Source organism: Carassius gibelio, chromosome A10 (genome assembly GCF_023724105.1).
Source record: "Carassius gibelio isolate Cgi1373 ecotype wild population from Czech Republic chromosome A10, carGib1.2-hapl.c, whole genome shotgun sequence".
In the NCBI taxonomy this organism is placed as follows: domain Eukaryota; kingdom Metazoa; phylum Chordata; class Actinopteri; order Cypriniformes; family Cyprinidae; genus Carassius; species Carassius gibelio.
In genome coordinates, this window is record NC_068380.1 from 16486724 (window position 1) to 16505396 (window position 18673).

Below are 18673 nucleotides of genomic sequence, written 5' to 3' on the forward strand. Positions count from 1 at the left end.
TACAAACCCCAATCATTTGAAGGGTAGTGTAGTTGTACAGGAAATCATTCATGTTCAAACACAAAACTAAATATTAGGCTGTATGAGCTACAAGTGTGAAGTTACTGTATCAGCTTTAAAACAATGCATACCATACAATGAAGGCCCTATTTAGCACCTCAATCATGGAACGGGCTGTAAATGTTTAAAGGTGGGAAAGAACCTGGCAGGAATGTGAAATACCATAAAACGAGAGTCTTAAGGGTCAGAATTTTTATTCATTTCACTGACAGAACCATCACGGAGCATTGAAAGAAAGGGAATTCAGGAGTTCGCTGTGGATTCACATGTATCACGAGAGGAAACTCAGGGGGAAGGAGAGCAGGTGAACAGGGGGAAGTCAAGAAGAGGGAGAGGAGTGACAAAGGAAGAGAAACTATAGAAAAAGGCACTTCTACTCTTTCAGTAACCACTCTGATGCACCAATCTCTGGAATAAAAACAATATATTTGTACGAAAAACAGAAGATGAGCATTGTATAAAAAGACTGCAATCCAAACACACCCAACAGAGAGAGCATGTAAACAAAGTCGGTTTCTCTGTACAACACCGACCAGACTCGCTTCTGTCTGCGGGAGCGCCAGGAGTCCTGAACGTAAAACATGTGCACGAGTGCGTATGGACAGTCTCATCTACCAGTCTTCACTCTCGTAAAAAAAAAAATTATATAAAAAAAAAAAAAGGAACAAATGGTCACAGTTACCAGCGCCAGCCTGTGGCAAGAGCCCAAAGCTTTCTGTAGGACACCAAGGGAAGACCACAGAGCCGCCACACAGGACATACACCACGACTGCGATATTCAAGCAAATGAAAACAAATTTTAATTTAAAAACTATTCCTTTCATGTGAAAAATAAAATAAAATTAATACACGGCAGTCACACCTTGAGATCCCGGGCTTTTCTGTAAGAATGCCGAGGCTCAAGAGGATCACCGAGCAAATGTTAGGTTGAGTTTTCAAGTATGGAGCGATTCAAGAGGCGGAGGAGGCCCCTCTGCACGGGTGAGGGAGCAGGGCTTCTCTGTAGCTACGCCCGCTGTCACCGCACACAGAGAGGGAGTGCTTTGCCTCCGCCGTGGTCTAGTAGAACATCACATAACAGCTACCAGGAGGTTTAATCAGAAATCACCATCATCGAGGCCGAAGGGGAACGGTGGCCTCGCCGGTCCTGCAGAACCTCAACAGTTGGTAGCAGCTTCTGACTTCTCTGTAACACGTCAGAAATAAAATCAACATGGCCTGCAGTGACCGGGATGAAACCATGGTGACAGTACGCATGTGTAAAAAGTCTCTTAAAATTTCTCAATCCGATCCCTGCACTGTCAATTAAACACATTCTTGTTGAATCCAACTAAAGACAGGTTTTCGACATTTCACGAGGTTTTGATCCCATTCGCGATGGTACGCATAAAGTGGTGGACCTGGAAAATGGTAAGCATTAGTTCTTAGTTGGTAAAACAAAAAGTTGAGGGGTTAGTGCTTCAGCCAGCGATGCATAGCATCACAGGACAACCTTTGACCCCCATTTGTGCCGTCACTTGATCTTTCAAGCAAGCAGGTAAGGAAGGAAGGAAGGAAGGGCTAAAGAGAGATGGGTGGAGAAGAGGGAGCATAAAATAAAAAACCCACACAGTCACCATCCACAGATATTTCAAAAACAGTACAGCAAAGCACAGGATTGAAGGTAGAGATGTACGCGGGAGAACGCCATTGGAGGGGAATTACCTTTGGGAACGGGTGTGAGGTTAGGAGTGAGGGGTTTTGGTACACCTCCCCCCTCCGACGGGTTGAGTAGGTTTCTCTGTAACATACACCTACTGCCCAAAGAAAGGAGGGGGGGTTACAGATTTAGTATTTAAGCTTTTTGGGAACTTCCCAGGGGAAGGCCTCACGGCCAAAGTGGCCATAGGCGGCGGTGCGCTGGTAGATGGGCTTCCTCAGGTCCAGCTCTCTGGAATTGTACAGGAGACAGAGTAAGACAACTGCCACGCACAAAGGATGACGTTCAGTCAAACTCAATGAGCCTCTCTAATGTTAATGGTACTAAAGATCAAACTCAAGAAACACTGGAGCAAATATCAAAGAGGACTTGGCAACCGTCAAACTGAGAGGTGGCGGTCGGGCCACCACTGAGGAGCACACTTTACCTGACGATGACACCGGGGCGGAGGTCAAAGTTCTTCTTCACGATCTCAAGTAGCTCCTTCTCGCTCCTCTGGGAGGTTCCATAGTGGAAGATGGAGATTGACAAGGGGTGGGCCACTCCAATAGCATAAGACAACTGGGGAAACCGGTAAATGGGTAAGACTTTACTTATTCCTTCCCTATTACACTAATACATGGCAAAAGACTGTCAAATATTCACCTGGACCAGGACACGCTTGCACAGATCAGCCTTCACCAGAGACTTGGCCACCCAGCGAGCCGCATAGGCAGCCGAACGGTCAACTTTAGTGTAATCCTTCCCAGAGAAAGCACCGCCTCCGTGAGCACCCCAGCCTCCATAAGTGTCCACAATGATCTTACGGCCAGTCAAACCAGCATCTCCCTGTAAAAACAGCATGAGGAATTAACAATCTTACCGTTTTAACCACAACAAAAAAATAAAACTCAACACAAGCCTATAATATATACTTCCCACACCTATTACTTTCACTATAAATCACAAATCAGATATTCAAATGAAAAAAAAAAAATCATCAAGAATCAATACCAGGGTTCCTCAAATCTTGTCCTGGAGGACCAATAGGCTGTGGAGCTCCAACCCTGATCAAACTCACCTACCTGTGATTTTCAAATGATCCTGAAGACACATTAGCATGCTCAGGTGTGTTTAATTAGGGTTAGAGCTAAACTCTGCAGGAAAGTGGATCTTGTGGGCCAGATTTAAGGATCCCTGATCGATACATTCCCCACTTTTCCATGTCCATAGGACCTCCAAGAAACACTGCACTGAAAGTGTAATGGTTTAAACCTGTGGGCCTCCGATGACAAAGCGTCCGCTGGGCTGCAGGTGATAGATGGTGTCATCATCCAGGTAGACGCTGGGCACCACAGCCTTCACCACCTTCTCCTTCAGAGCATCACGCATCTCATCCAGACACACTACATCATCATGCTGAACAGACACTACAATGGTGTGCACACGCACAGGAAGCATGGCCCCGCGGTCCTGTCTGTACTGCACAGTCACCTAGAGAAAGAAGTAACAGAAGTTGAGATGAACGGTTACAATCTCTACAAGATGCAGGCACACAATCTCAGTCCTACAGTTGTAATAAACTACCATTCAAAGGTTTGGAATAATTGAGATTTAAATGTTTTTGAAAGATGACCGATCCTCACCAAGGCTGCATTTATTTGATCATAAAAAACAGTTTAACTAGTAATTAAGAAATATTGCAATTTAAAAATCGTTTTCTAATAAAACACTTTAATACGCAATTTCTGTGATCAAAGTGGAATTTTCAGCATCATTAATCTAGTCTTCAGTGTCACATGACCCTTTCCGAAATCATTCTAATAGGTTAAATTACCTGTTCAAACTTCTCATTTATCAATCTTTTTGTGGAAATTATTCATTTTTAGAACGTTCACAGCCTGTTTGAAAATAAAATATTTTGTAACACTGTCTTCACTCTGGCTTTCTATCAATTTTAATGCATGCTTGCTGAATAAAAGCATTAACTTGTTTAAAAAAAAAAAAGAAAGGTTTCTCTTTTTGGTCTCATCTCACCTGGGTCTTTGAATCAGGTCGCAGCCAAGGCAGGGTGCCGTCACGGCGTAGTTCAGCCATTTTAGCATTCAGCTTGTGGGCCAGGACAATAGTGAGAGGCATACACTCCTCGGTCTCGTCAGTGGCATAACCGAACATCAAGCCCTAGGGAAGACAAGTACTCAGTCAATCAGACCAATTCACATCTTGACATATGAACAAACAAACAAAGTCGTTATCGAACTCCTACCTGGTCTCCAGCTCCAACATCCTCCTCATTTCGATCAAGGTGAACCCCTTGAGCAATATCAGGTGACTGCTGCTCAAGAGCCACAAGCACATTGCAGGTCTTATAATCAAACCCTACAAGTACAATAAAAGACTGATTAATTCTACCCTAAATCCAACTGGCAGTTAAATCAAAATCTCAAACCAGTACACTTTGTGCAGTGTCATAAGTTTCGAAAGTATCATGGCAATAAGAATAGCATAGCAGCACTCTTTCCCCTGATATTCAGTGCCGTTATACCTTTGGAGGAGTCATCGTATCCAATGTGCTTGATGGTGTCCCTGACCACCTTCTGATAGTCCACGGCAGCATGAGAGGTGATCTCACCGGCCAGTAAGATCATTCCAGTCTTGGCAACAGTCTCTGCCAGGACAGATTGATCGTGGTTAGAGCACACACAGTAGAGATATTCAAGTTGCAAGCACGGAGAAAAGTGTGCAGGAAAGCATAATTTGACACTCACCACATGCTACTTTGGCATCAGGGTCTTGTTTGAGGTGGGCGTCCAACACAGCGTCACTGATCTGGTCACAAATCTTATCTGGAACAGAGAAACGAGAAGTTTAATCATTTAATCAGTCAATTAGAGCAGAGAATTCTGGTTAATCAAGACTCTCCAAGTAACAACTGCTAACACTGCCTCCAGGGATGGCTAGAACTGGATTTTGAATGTGTATACCTTAAACATTAAAATACCAGGATTGCAATTTCCCTGTGACAGATTTTATGTGCTATTCAAACCCATGTTGTAATAATTAATCTTTATTTTTATTTCTTTACACATTTTTATACAATCATAGTCATTACATCTTTACAATACATTCATACAAGTTATATTTGTAACAAATACTATATGGAATGTGAACATTTAATACAATACACACATGCATTTTTGTTTTTATAACATCATTGCCCATGTGTTTGTATACACCAAAAAGAATCATTACAAGCCACTGGAATTTCCAGCCACTTTATACTAGCTTAATATCACTAAGATTCTATTTTTTTTATTCTTTTTATTTTATAATTAGCCTTTATTCTAACATTTATATTTTTCACTTTGTTTTTGGCATTTTATTTTATCATCATTTTAGTACATTGAGGCTAAACTAAAATGTAAGAAATGTTTCTTTGGCAACTGGTTAAAATGAGCTTAGGATTTTGTACATTTTAACTATTTCAAGTAACAAAATTAGTCTTTGATGGCTTTGGACAATAACGAAAACCCTGCTTTACAGCTCCAGCAAATGTAACTGGCATTTGGCAAAACTCTGAAAGCACTTCAGTAACAACCGTGCCATTACATGATTGGTTACAACCCTTGTGTGAGCCAAGAGAGTGTTTCCCAATAACACAAGGACGTTGCTAGTGCCTTAGTTGCCTCAATAAAACAGGTGAAGTAAATTAGCTCACTGCAGTACATCCTCCCTAACTGAGGCCCATGTTGCCAGTCCACTGCAGCCCCTGGAGTAACCATCTATATTTAGGCCAGAGGTAAGCCAAACTAAGCTGAAGCAGGGCTGCTAAAGCAATGGTTACACTTGACTTTTCGTTCCATTGACTTCCATCCATACACATGCGAATGCGTCAGACCGGAAACACAAGCCCATGCAAAGATATTTCGCTGTGTAGCGAAGTTAAAGTATGCTGCAAATTCGGGTCAAATAGAAGATCAACACATCACAAAGAAACCTCTCGGTACAGAAATGGAGGAATTGCTCATTTTAGCAATGTCGCATCACCCTGTTTTATACAACAACTTTAAAAGATCACAAAAATCACATAAGGGAAGCGGCTTGGTTTTTTATCGTGGCAAGGGAAACAGGAGCATGGGTTTGAACAGTGAAAAGTATTATTTTGTGTGATTTTTTTATTACATGACATTTGTATGTGTGCGTGCATGTACTTGATTAACTATACTTGTATGAAAAAGAAAAACTTGAAACAACGGATCGGTCCACAAACAAACATTACATGAGTACACAAATACTTGGCCAACTCATTACAAGCATGTGATCTCACTGAAAAAGTGCACCCCTGAGTCCCAATCAAAAGTCCCTTTATTTTTGCAATAATAGTGCTTTCATTTTTATTTATTTTTTTTCCATCTCATAATGTAGCCCGACAATTAGTTCTGTTAGTAAATCTTAGTTTTCTTTTTCCACATGAAAATGTATTCTAACATCAATTCATAGACTGACCTACTGTAAGCTACAAGGTTGTTAATGTCATTTTTAAACAATCAGCCCATGTAATATCAACAAAGAGTTTAACAGTTGAATTCCTTGTGAAAAACTGCATTACCCATGATTCTGCAAGGAATCCTCCACCAATCAGAGAATCGTAGCCAGTGCCAAAAGAGCACTTTAGCACCCACCCACTCCCATGAAGCACTGTAAATAAGTCTGTTTCCATACGCGCACAAATTACTTAAATATTAAAGTGTGTATGCAATATATTGTAATAAAATAGAATGATATGCACCATAGGCTCAGGAAAGAAAACTATGCTTGACATCTGAAATTACACACTTAAGAGTAAATACTGAATCGATACATAACTAACTTCTGGTCCATAGGTGAAGTATTGTAAGTGTGTGAAGCAAACGTATTCCTGCAAATACCAACCTCATCACGCCATGTCTGCAATGACCAATGTGCTCTTTGACCCGTGATGAAACTATTGACAAGCTATGGAGTACTGGTTTTCATCAACTACAACTTAACCCCAATGTTGTTTTCGATCTCTAAAGCACTAACCTGCCTGTCACAGTTCTTCAGTTTTCTTAATTTCCCTAATCTGACAACTCCGCTTATAAGGTCGTGTAATTACTGAATTGTAATACATCCGTGCACACTTGTGAATCTGAGCAGATCTAGTATGTCACGTGGATAGTGTTCGCACCAGGTTTTACAGATGCTGCAAACTCATTTGACCTACTGCATTGAACGCACTAATAATGGCGCGCGGCGCGACGCATAGCAGTGGTCAAAGGCGTGCGTGAGGCGCATGTATATACACCACCACTAATAAATAAGCAGACTGCACTTAAATCAAGCGTACGGTGTACGCCCCTAAACCTCTGGAAAACTAGGCGTTTGCTTTCAAGTATTGTATATTTCGGGCCTAAAACATGCGCTGATGCAATAGTTGCGGCCACTTGAGCGAGAATGAAAGTTTAGCAACACCACGTGCAGGGGTGTCAAAGCACATGAGCGACAAAAAAAAAAAAAAAGAGAAAAAGAAAAAAAAACGGCGGCTTGTAGAGAGAACGAAATAACGTTACTCGGACAATAAACATTTACGATTTTACGAACACGCGGCGACGCACTTGAACAGACACGCACAGGCATTTATATTTTTTAATAGGCCAGTGAATGAGGGTTATGAAGGGAAGACATAACGGGAACGATTATTTATAACTCTTGGGCTGGAATAAAGGGACGACTAAACCATTAAAGCATTCATGGCCTACATTCGCGAGATTAGCTTTTGGGCCTCAAATCCGGTGACTCCACGCGCGTGGCCGAGCAGACAAACACATCCCACTTTACCAAAGTCCGCGTACATTCAACAAATACCCGCCCTTGACATAATTTGAGCATAATAAAGTGATATAATTGCTAATGTTAAGTGTGTATAGAAGTGTGAAATATTTATCAGCCGCTATTAGCACGTGCTAGCCGATTGGGTTTTGTTTCCGATCGTTTACCTTCTGCGCGATCTTGTGACGCTAAAATCGTATTTATAACATAATATGAATAAGATACATACCAGGGTGCCCTTCACCAACAGACTCAGACGTGAACAAAAAGCAGTCTTCATCAATCAGGGAGTTATGGAAACCGTTCATCTGCCTGTTCATGATGGATTGACCGTTGCGCTTGTCTAAATCTGCGTGTTTCTCTGTCTGGTTGAACAGCGTTAAGTGTATGATTCTCTCTCTCTGCTTCTGAAGCGTCGGTCTTTCGGATGTTTCTGGTGATGCTCTGTCACGGACGCCCTGCGTAGACTTGACCTCAAATGATAACGCGAGCCGGTCTACAAGTTTATATCCCTCGAAGGTCTCTCGTGCGCGCCCCCGTCCGGCGTCTTCGCGCCAGCCAATCAGAAACGGCGTTACGAGAGCAGACAAAGAAGGCCCTGCTTCGCGTGAACGTTATATATTTACATGTTTTGAAATAAAACAAATACAAATTTACAAATAAAAAAAAACTGTTTAAAAACAATACATATAGTGCTTGTTGTCACACTTTGTGCTCCAGCGAATTCTATAGGTTTGTTTTAAATCTATTAAAAATGTTAAAAAGTTAAAATTCTACTCCATACAGTTTCCTTAAAGTTTAAAATAAGGTTGTTTTCCCCCTAGTTGCTTCTTGCTTAGGCTTAATGTTCACTGCAGAACAATATGGATGTGCAGTGTGCATCATGTCAATGTGTTCTTTCAAATGTATAAACATGTGATGTAACATGATTATGTAATTAAGCTTTGCAGGGGAGTATTTATGTGAAATGCACTTTGTCCTTTGACAATGTATAACCTACATCAGGAATGTCTGTCAGTCTTGGAGGTGCACTTTGGACTCGGTTGAGCAAAGCATTAATTGTTGTATTGCAGCATATTAAATGCGTGTAAATGAAAACTTGTGGGCAGAGCTGCTAAGCCTGTCTCACTACTTTACATAATACTGTATGTGGGGTGTGTATCTGATTGTGTTTCAGAAGATTATGAAGTTGCTAGGTAGTATGCAAATGATATATGTATGTGTGCGTGTTTGTATTCTGTTCATAACCAGTCAGCATGATTATAATCTATCACATTCGCTCAATGCTTCAATACTGTCCCACACTTTCAATCAGCATGGGGCCTCTTTTATCCCGTCTAATCTGTAAGCAGTAATTTCTTGAGTGCCAGGAGGTGCAGGGGACATGTGCTCTACAGTGAAACTCAGAGGCCGTTGAGTTTGTCCATCCATAACCTCAGATGTGCTCTGGGGTCCAGAAGTTTGAGACCACTTGCGAAAATCTCAGAATTTGACTGAAAGGTTGGAATAATTTGGATAAATTTCACAATGTCTTTTGTCCCCCCCTTTTGATTTCATGACAGCAGCAATGAACAAAATTAAATCAAAGTTTTTTTTTTGTCTCCCTTCTTATTTATTAAAATGCTAAATAATTTGTAACAATTTAAAAAATGTGATATAGAAGAATTAGTCACAAGGCCATTAGGTTTTCGGTATTTGATATTACTGTATGTTAGCAGTGTTTACAACACCTTATTGTTATTGCCTTTTGTGTTGTAAATTGTTATGTTATGATGCAAACAGTGAAAATGTTCCTTGTTAGTGAGCATCATAGTAGAGAGTGTCTTTTTATCAGAATTTCACTGTTGATTTTATATATAATAAATATATTTATGTAAGAGATAACCACAGTAACTTCATTTAGATGCAGATGTTAAGTTTTGTGCAAGCTCTGAAGGTCTAAAAATATATTTATTTTAAGAATAAAGTTTTGCATTAAAGGAATAGCAGACATTCTGCCAGACAAAACAATGATTGATTTTATTTCTGTGTATGTATCTAAATGAATGACGTGAACTTGCACCTGGCAAGGTTTTGGAGTGTGAGAGTAAATAACTCTTATGTATAATCACGTTGCAGCCAGGTGACTGTTTTTTGCTTGAGGGAGATGATTTAAAAATGAACTTTTGTGGAATGTTTTCTGTCAATTACGAATTAATCAAACACCTCACAATATATTACAAAACTCTTTTGCTCTCTGGTTCTGGCTTTTGAACTTCAGAAACAATTGCTTTCACAATGTGTCTAATCGCCTCCAGGTCTGGAATAGTTTTCAAACACTCATTCCAATCTCTGACTAAGTGCTCAGAGCTCCTAAGACAGGATTATTAGGAGTGTTGAGAGAACAATCAAATTGAAAAGTCAGTAACATCATCTTTGCTAAAACTCTCTTTCATCTAAACCTACAACTGACTTTGTGAGTTACTTCACAAGACTCAATAATTGGTGACATTCGGTCTCTCTTTTTTTATGCTATTGTGTCCTCATTGTACATTTTGACACATTTCCGTACTTCACAGTTCATGATTTGAATTAGAATTTATAAAAAAAGACAATATGTGTAGATAATTAAGTGATTCTAAACAAACTCTATGTTCTTTGCTCTCTAACAAAATAATATAAAATTAAAGAGGACAAGCGAGGTCAATAAAATAGTTCTGCCCATTTACAGATGATCTGTACTGTTGAAAACATGGCAAGAAAATAAAGGATGAGATATGCAAAATCAGGACCTTTTTTATTTATTTGCGATGATGTGCCGATGAAATCTTTGTACTGTCAGCCTGAGACTTTTATCACCTCCTGATATTTAAAGGGAAAACAGTTATGATATTTATTAGTGTACATTTTTGCACAGTATGTATTCACACACACACACACACACACACACTCTCTCTCTCTCTCTCTCTCTCTCTCTCTCTCTCTCTCTCTCTCTCTCTCACACACACACACACACACACACACACACATACACAACACACATGATAGTGGCACAAAATGCTATAAATGAGCAGAGCTTGTGTGATTGGTTGTCTTCAGTCAGCTTCTCCAGTCAAAGGTTTGCTCTGTTTCAGAAGGCTGTTAACTTGACAAAATTTAAGTAAAGCATGATGGGTGTTGATAAATAACAAAAAAAAAAATGTGGCATGGTGGTTTTATAGTATGTGCCAAACCTGGCATATGTGTACTCATTTACTACCAGACCAACAAGTAATTCCTTTAATTCTATGGTAAAAGGACAGTTTTACCTTGAGTCAGGTTGTCCTGCACTATAAGGCTAATGTCCACAGTTGTACCGTCTCCATTTACAATCTGTCATCATTAAATAACGAAAAAAGGATAGACCAGTTCAATCTCTATTGCCAAAGCCACTGAGAACTGAGAAAGAGACATGAGAGCACTAACAGCTGCAAGGTCTGAAAGGGCACCAGAACATGACCTGTTATAGGTTGTTTTACTCAAGTAGCATTACGATATCTGCTAAATTCTAGTAATGAATTGATTGGGGATTGATGATTGGGGGGTTGGTCAGATAATTACATTGCCTGCTTTTCTTATCTGCTTAGGCCTGGCTAAAATGGCTGCTATCAGAGCCTCTGGAGCACTGACGGGAGACACAGAGCTGAGCGGACTGAGAGGACTGAGGGAGGGCGAGGATAATGTGTCTGGAGAAACCAAACACTCTTTCTTGCTATTGGCCAAAGGGTGCGGGGAGGAGCTCCTTTGCGGGGACGTGGGCACAGACTCAGAGACTGCAGAGAGGGAAGAGGTGTCCGGGAGAGTGCCGGGTACGGTATGCCGTTTGCTGCTTTGGTTTCCAGGGCTGGGGCTATGAGAGCTTGGGGCCAACAGGACCAGCATACTGTCATCTTCAGAGCTGACATCAGAACTGGCAGAGTGCAAATGTCATGCTAGTGCAAAAACATGGGCAGCTGCACCTGTAAAGAAAAACAAAGGATGAAATTCAAAGAAAATACTTACAACTCATACCACCATCATTTAACTGCACTTTTTAAAATTACAAATGACTCGCTTCTTGTGTCAGACCGAGGCTGCATCTCATTACTAGTTTTATTTGATCTTAGTGCCACATTCAAGACCACAGACCATGACATACTCATAGATCGATTACAAAGTTATTCAGGTATTCAAGTGCAGGCTCTAAGATGGTTTAGAACCTAATGGCCAATTAATACAACATAATTTGTTTAAATGGTGAGTTATCTCATTTATCACCAGTAAAATATGGAGTGCCACAAGGATCTGTCCTAGTTCCTCTGCAGTAGTTAGATGCCGTGACTTGGATACCTCACCTCTCCAAGATACTTTGAAGGAGCTATCTGACAGGTAAGACTCAAACCACTGAAGTGCGGTTCCTGAGATGCCCTTTGTCAGTAGGGTTGACAGGTGGATGTCAAAAGCCCCGGACAGATCAATCTAGGTAAGTATTGAAGATTTGGATTCCGCTTAGGACTTCAACAACTGAAAGCAAGGCAGTCAATCAATCAATCACCTTTATTTATATAGCGCTTTAAACAAAATACATTGCGTCAAAGCACTGAACAACATTCATTTGGAAAACAGTGTCTCAATAATGCAAAATGATAGTTAAAGGCAGTACATCATTGAATTCAGTTATGTCATCTCTGTTCAGTTTAAATAGTGTCTGTGCATTTATGTGCAATCAAGTCAATGATATCGCTGTAGATGAAGTGACCCCAACTAAGCAAGCCAGAGGCGACAGCGGCAAGGAACCGAAACTCCATCGGTGACAGAATGGAGAAAAAAACCTTGGGAGAAACCAGGCTCAGTTGGGGGGCCAGTTCTCCTCTGACCAGACGAAACCAGTAGTTCAATTCCAGGCTGCAGCAAAGTCAGATTGTGCAGAAGAATCATCCGTTTCCTGTGGTCTTGTCCTGGTGGTCCTCTGAGACAAGGTCTTTACATTAAATCTGTATCTGGGGCTCTAGTTGTCCTGGTCTCCGCTGTCTTTCAGGGCAGTAGTGGTCCTTTCTAGGTGCTGATCCACCATCTGGTCTGGATACGTACTGGATCCGGGTGACTGCAGTGACCCTCTGATCTGGACACAGACTGGATCTGGTGGCCACGGTGACCTCGGAACAAGAGAGAAACAGACAAATATTAGCGTAGATGCCATTCTTCTAATGATGTAGAAAGTACGTTGTTATGTGAAGTGTTTCCAGTTCCGGTTTACCTAATTAATGCAGCATAAAAATCCTTTAACAGATTTGGATATTAAAAGCATATTAGTATGTTATGTGTATGCCAGGTTAAAGAGATGGGTCTTTAATCTAGATTTAAACTGCAAGAGTGTGTCTGCCTCCCGAACAATGTTAGGTAGCTTATTCCAGACTTTAGGCGCCAAATAGGAAAAGGATCTGCCGCCCGCAGTTGATTTTGATATTCTAGGTATTATCAAATTGCCTGAGTTTTGAGAACGTAGCGGACGTAGAGTATATTGTAAAAGGAGCTCATTCAAATACTGAGGTGCTAAACCATTCAGGGCTTTATAAGTAATAAGCAATATTTGAAAATCTATACAATGTTTGATAGGGAGCCAGTGCAGCGATGATAGGACCGGGCTAATATGGTCATACTTCCTGGTTCTAGTAAGAACTCTTGCTGCTGCATTTTGGACTAGCTGTAGTTTGTTTCCTAAGCATGCAGAACAACCACCCAATAAAGCATTACAATAATCTAACCTTGAAGTCATAAATGCATGGATTAACATTAACATGAGAGCATAGGCCGTAATTTAGATATATTTTTGAGATGGAAAAATGCAGTTTTACAAATGCTAGAAATGTGGCTTTCTAAGGAAAGATTGCGATTCAATAGCACACCTAGGTTCCTAACTGATGACAAAGAATTGACAGAGCAACCATCAAGTCTGAGACAGTGTTCTAGGTTATTACAAGCAGAGTTTTTAGGCCCTATGATTAACACCTCTGTTTTTTCTGAATTTAGCAGTAAGAAATTACTGAGCTGAGTATCATCAGCATAACAGTGAAAGCTAACACCATGTTTCCTGATGATATCTCCCAAGGGTAACATATAAAGCATTTTAGCGGCCCTAGTACTGAGCCTTGAGGTACTCCATACTGCACTTGTGATCGATATGATACATCTTCATTCACTGCTACGAACTGATGGCGGTCATATAAGTACGATTTAAACCATGCTAATGCACTTCCACTGATGCCAACAAAGTGTTCAAGTCTATGCAAAAGAATGCTGTGGTCAATTGTGTCAAACGCAGCACTAAGATCCAATAAAACTAATAGAGAGATACACCCACGATCAGATGATAAGAGCAGATCATTTGTAACTCTAAGGAGAGCAGTTTCAGTACTATGATACGGTCTAAATCCTGACTGGAAATCCTCACATATACCATTTTTCTCTAAGAAGGAATATAATTGTGAGGATACCACCTTTTCTAGTATCTTGGACAGAAAAGGGAGATTTGAGATTGGTCTATAGTTAACTAGTTCTTTGGGGTCAAGTTGTGGTTTTTTGATGAGAGGCTTAATAACAGCCAGTTTGAAGGTTTTGGGGACATATCCTAATGACAATGAGGAATTAATAATAGTCAGAAGAGGACCTATGACTTCTGGAAGCACCTCTTTTAGGAGCTTAGATGGTATAGGGTCTAACATACATGTTGTTGGTTTAGATGATTTAACAAGTTTCTACAATTCTTCCTCTCCTATAGTAGAGAATGAGTGGAACTGTTCCTCAGGGGGTCTATAGTGCACTGTCTGATATGATACTGTAGCTGACGGCTGAATGGTTGCAATTTTATCTCTAATAGTATCGATTTTAGAAGTAAAGTAGTTCATAAAGTCATTACTGCTGTGGTGTTGGGAAATGTCAACACTTGTTGAGGCTTTATTTTTCGTTAATTTAGCCACTGTATTGAATAAATACCTGGGGTTATGTTTGTTTTCTTCTAAAAGAGAAGCAAAGTAATCAGATCTAGCAGTTTTTAATGCTTTTCTGTAGGATATGTTACTTTCCCGCCAGGCAATACAAAATACCTCTAGTTTTGTTTTCCTCCTGCTGCGCTCCATTTTTCGGGCTGCTCTCTTTAGGGTGCGAGTATGCTCATTATACCATGGTGTCAAACTGTTTTCCTTAACCTTCCTTAAGCGTAAAGGAGCAACTGTATTTAAAGTGCTAGAAAAGAGAGTCTCAGTTGAATGTCCACTTCTGAAGTGTTTTTGCAATTAAAGGAAGAAGGGAAACTGGTCTCTGGTCCTCTAAAAGAGATTGGTTGAGGGTGAGTTTCTGCTCATTATTATGATTGCATCATTGATAAGCTACAACTAAATATTATAAAAATATAAATTTTCTGTAAAGTTGCTTTGCAATGATTTGAACTGTAAAAAGCACTATAAAAATAAAATTTAACTAAACTTAATTGAATATCGGAGATTCTAATGTTATACAGAAGTGAAAATCCCTTTGTTCCATGATTATAAACCTTATTTCTTTCTTTCTTACACAAAACACAAATGGAGACTTTTCAAAGCATGTTTCCATGCTCAATTAAAATGAACAGAGAGTTTCTGAGCTTCAAATATTGCAAAAAAGCACCATAAAGAAGTGGTCTGTATGACAAATATATAGTGGTTCAAGGCCTCAAGCAGTAGAGCATGGCACTTACAATGCCAAGGTCATTGGTTTGATTCCCAGGGATTGCAAGAACTGATAATAAAGTGTAATGAAAGACATGACAAAGACCACATTTTTGTGTTTTGACTCAAAACCCTCAAAAAAAAAAAAGCTCAACCCTTTTCTGGTTTCAGTCTTGAGAATGAACTCAACCTTCTTCTGGTCTCAGTGTCAGTTAAAACTTGTCCCTGTTCTGGTCTCAGTCTTGAGGCAGATCCTCCTCAGGAAGCGTCACCTGAAGGTCATTAATAAAATAAATTAAGGATAATGATAGTCAGCACTGGCTACACAATAAATCTTCTTTGTTACTAATACTGTTCAGTCATCTTAAAGCATTCAATCCAAGATTATCCGGGAATGATTTGATTTCGGGATTAAAGTGTTGTCCAGTGCACACACAGAGAGATGTAAAGTTCAGGGTCAGACTGCTAGTCTCTTTCAGATCTCATCACATCTTACGCACATCCTACCTGCGTCGAATGCTCAGATTTGGCCCACACATATGCAGCATAATCCCTGTTGTCTTAAATCCCACCTAAACAAATTTACATAATAAGATAAATAATTTTAGCAATTTAAAATGCAGATTAGATGGGTGGCTGGGGTTTTTTTTTTTTTTTTTTTTTTTGAAGGAATTTAATAAGAGATTAAAATAAAAATAAAAAAACTCATTAAATAACTAACAGCAAAAAAAAAAAAGAAGAAAAAGATATTTTGAAATTAATAAACAATATAAATTAAACCAAAGGAGTGGGTATCACAGCATGTGAATAAACACTGAACTGAACACTAGACAACAAACAAGTACATTGTGGTTACGTTGTGAGCTACACAACAAAGCGTCTTTTGTATTCTGTCAAATAATAATCTCTTAACTGATCTTTTGAACGTAAATGAAAGAGAAAGTAAGCATAACACACACTAGTCAGTTCACATACGGGTGTTGGTCATATAATAATTATCATCAAAAAGTTGATTTATTTCAATAATTCCATTCAAAAAGTTAAACTTGTATATTATATCAATTCATTACACACAGACCAATATATTTTAAATGTTTATTTCTTTTAATTTTGATGATTATAACTGACAACTAAGGAAAATCCCAAAATTCAGTATCTCAGAAAATTAGAATATTACTTAAGACCAATACAAAGAAAGCATTTTTAGAAGTTTTGGACAACTGAAAAGTATGAACATGAAAAGTATGAGCATGTACAGCACTCAATACTTAGTAGGGGCACTTTTTTTTCTGAATTACTGCAGCAATGCGGCGTGGCATGGAGTCGATCAGTCTCTGTGGCACTGCTCAGGTGTTATGAGAGCCCAGTTCACTCTGATAGTGGGCTTTAGCTCTTCTGCATTCCTGGGTCTGGCATATTGCATCTTCCTCTTCACAATAGATTTTCTATGGGGTTAAGGTCAGGCAAGTTTGCTGGCCAAGTAAGAACAGGGATACCATGATCCTTAAACCAGGTACTGGTCACTTTGGCACTGTGTGCAGGTGCCAAGTTCTTTTGGAAAATGAAATCTGCTTCTCCGTAAAGTTGGTCAGCAACAGGAGGCATGAAGTGCTCTAAAACTTCCTGGTATACGGCTGCGTTGACCTTGGACTTCAGAAAACACAGTTGACCAACACCAGCAGATGACATGGCAACCCAAACCATCACTGACTGTGGAAACTTTACACTGGACCTCAAGCAATGTGGATTGTGTGCCTCTCCTGTCTTCCTCCAGACTCTAGGACCCTGCAACATTCAACATTTACTTTCATCAGAGAACATAACTTTGGACCACTCAGCGGCACTCCAGTCCTTTTTGAAGCGAGACACTTCTGACACTGTCTATTGTTCAAGAGTGGCTTGACACAAGGAATGCGACAGCTGAAACCCATGTCTTGCATACGTCTGTGCGTAGTGGTTCTTAAAGCACTGACTCCAGCTGCAGTCCACTCTTTGTGAATCTCCCCCACACTTTTTTTCTTCCACATCTTTTCCTTCCCTTCTTCTCTGTATTAATGTGCTTGGACACAGAGCTCTGTGAACAGCCAGCCTCTTTTGCAATGACCTTTTGTGTCTTGCCTTCCTTGCGCAAGGTGTAAATGGTCATGTTTTGGACAACTGTCAAGTCAGCAGTTTTCCCCATGATTGTGTAATCTACAGAACTAGACTGAGAGACCATTTAAAGGCTTTGCTGGTGTTCTGAGTTAATTAGCTTATTAGAGTGTGGCACCAGGTGTTTTCAATATTGAACCTTTTCACAATATTCAAATTTTCTGACATACTGAATTTGGGGTTTTCCTTAGTTGTCATTTATGATCATCAAAATAAAAAGAAATAAACATTTGAAATATATCAGTCTGTGTGTAATGAATGAAAACAAGTTTCACTTTTTGAATGGAAATAGTGAAATAAATCAACTTTTTGATGATATTCTAATTATATGACCAGCACCAGCAATTAAGAGTCAGATAAACAAAATGCATGTTATAGTTTATTTTAATACTCATCTCTTATTAGTACAAAAGTTTTCTGTTTGTTGCTTGAAATGTCGATTTGGATAAGCAATGACTTAATCTATCTGAGAATGTATCCGAAAATTAGGCTAGATGACAGTTTATGGAAGCCTGTTTCCACCATGGGATAAAAAATGTCTCAAAATTCAGACAATAAACTAACAGAGCTATCAGATGTAAAATTAGATCTCTGATTGAAAAAAAAGTCACAATTATGTGATATAATTCTGAGTTTATCTCTGGCAATTTTTACTTTTCTTATAAATGGGAGTTACTATACTGCAATACTGAAAAAAGACAGAATTGGGCGATATAAACTCTAGACTGTGAGAGAATAGTTCTAATTACCTTATTATATTATTATAATTTTTTGTAAACAAGCTTCCATATTATTTGTCACTTCAAATTTATCAGAATAATTAATGATTTATTCTGCGGATTTGTTGTACTGATAAGTGTGTATTTGTTTCTATGATGATAAGTAATGTACAGGTTGGAAAAGAAAAGGCTGCGCTTCAGTGGTTCTTTCATAACGTTGCTCTGTTTGTTAAATTTTCCTAACCTGCCCAACATAGCAACACTGGCTCAACCAGTTGCATGATTTTGGTGGGAGACTATGTATTCATTGGGAGATTGTCTGGGAAAAATGTCTGACTAATTATTATTGTTGAGAAAGTGGAGCATACATGGCACACTTCGGCAACACCACTGTGATTATTATTATTATTAAGCCTTTATTCAACCAGGAAAGAACCTCGCTGAGGTTTAAAATCTCTTTTATGGTCCTGGCCAAGATTGGCAGACCAGTTATACACATAAAATACCAATACAAC

General features: G+C 39.5%; 1 protein-coding gene across 2 annotated transcripts; it reads right to left on the reverse strand.

The window, feature by feature from the left end:
• Positions 1 to 237: 237 nt before the first annotated feature.
• LOC128021375 (S-adenosylmethionine synthase-like) lies at positions 238 to 8126 on the reverse strand. 2 transcript variants are annotated; one of them, XM_052608502.1, is made up of 9 exons: positions 7818 to 8126; positions 4507 to 4584; positions 4284 to 4406; positions 4005 to 4117; positions 3776 to 3919; positions 3014 to 3232; positions 2405 to 2587; positions 2187 to 2320; positions 238 to 1990 (listed from the first exon to the last, which is right to left on the reverse strand). In XM_052608502.1, exons 1-9 carry the CDS (start codon positions 7906 to 7908, stop codon positions 1888 to 1890), a joined length of 1188 nt encoding a protein of 395 aa, XP_052464462.1. In that variant the 5' UTR covers positions 7909 to 8126; the 3' UTR covers positions 238 to 1887. The 2 variants fall into 2 exon arrangements, with proteins under 2 accessions (XP_052464462.1, XP_052464463.1); XM_052608503.1 differs by lacking the exon at positions 238 to 1990 and having other exon boundaries at positions 2183 to 2320; positions 7818 to 8125.
• Positions 8127 to 18673: the final 10547 nt, after the last annotated feature.

Excerpts from the sequence above, each read along its gene's own strand:
- LOC128021375 (XM_052608502.1), bottom strand. The coding sequence starts at position 7,908 with ATGAACAGGCAGATGAACGGTTTCCATAACTCCCTGATTGATGAAGAC. Across the intron at positions 3,233-3,775 it reads GACCTGATTCAAAGACCCAG|GTGACTGTGCAGTACAGACA; the intron begins GTGAGATGAGAC and ends TTCTTTCTCTAG. Across the intron at positions 1,991-2,186 it reads CGCCCCGGTGTCATCGTCAG|AGAGCTGGACCTGAGGAAGC; the intron begins GTAAAGTGTGCT and ends GTACAATTCCAG.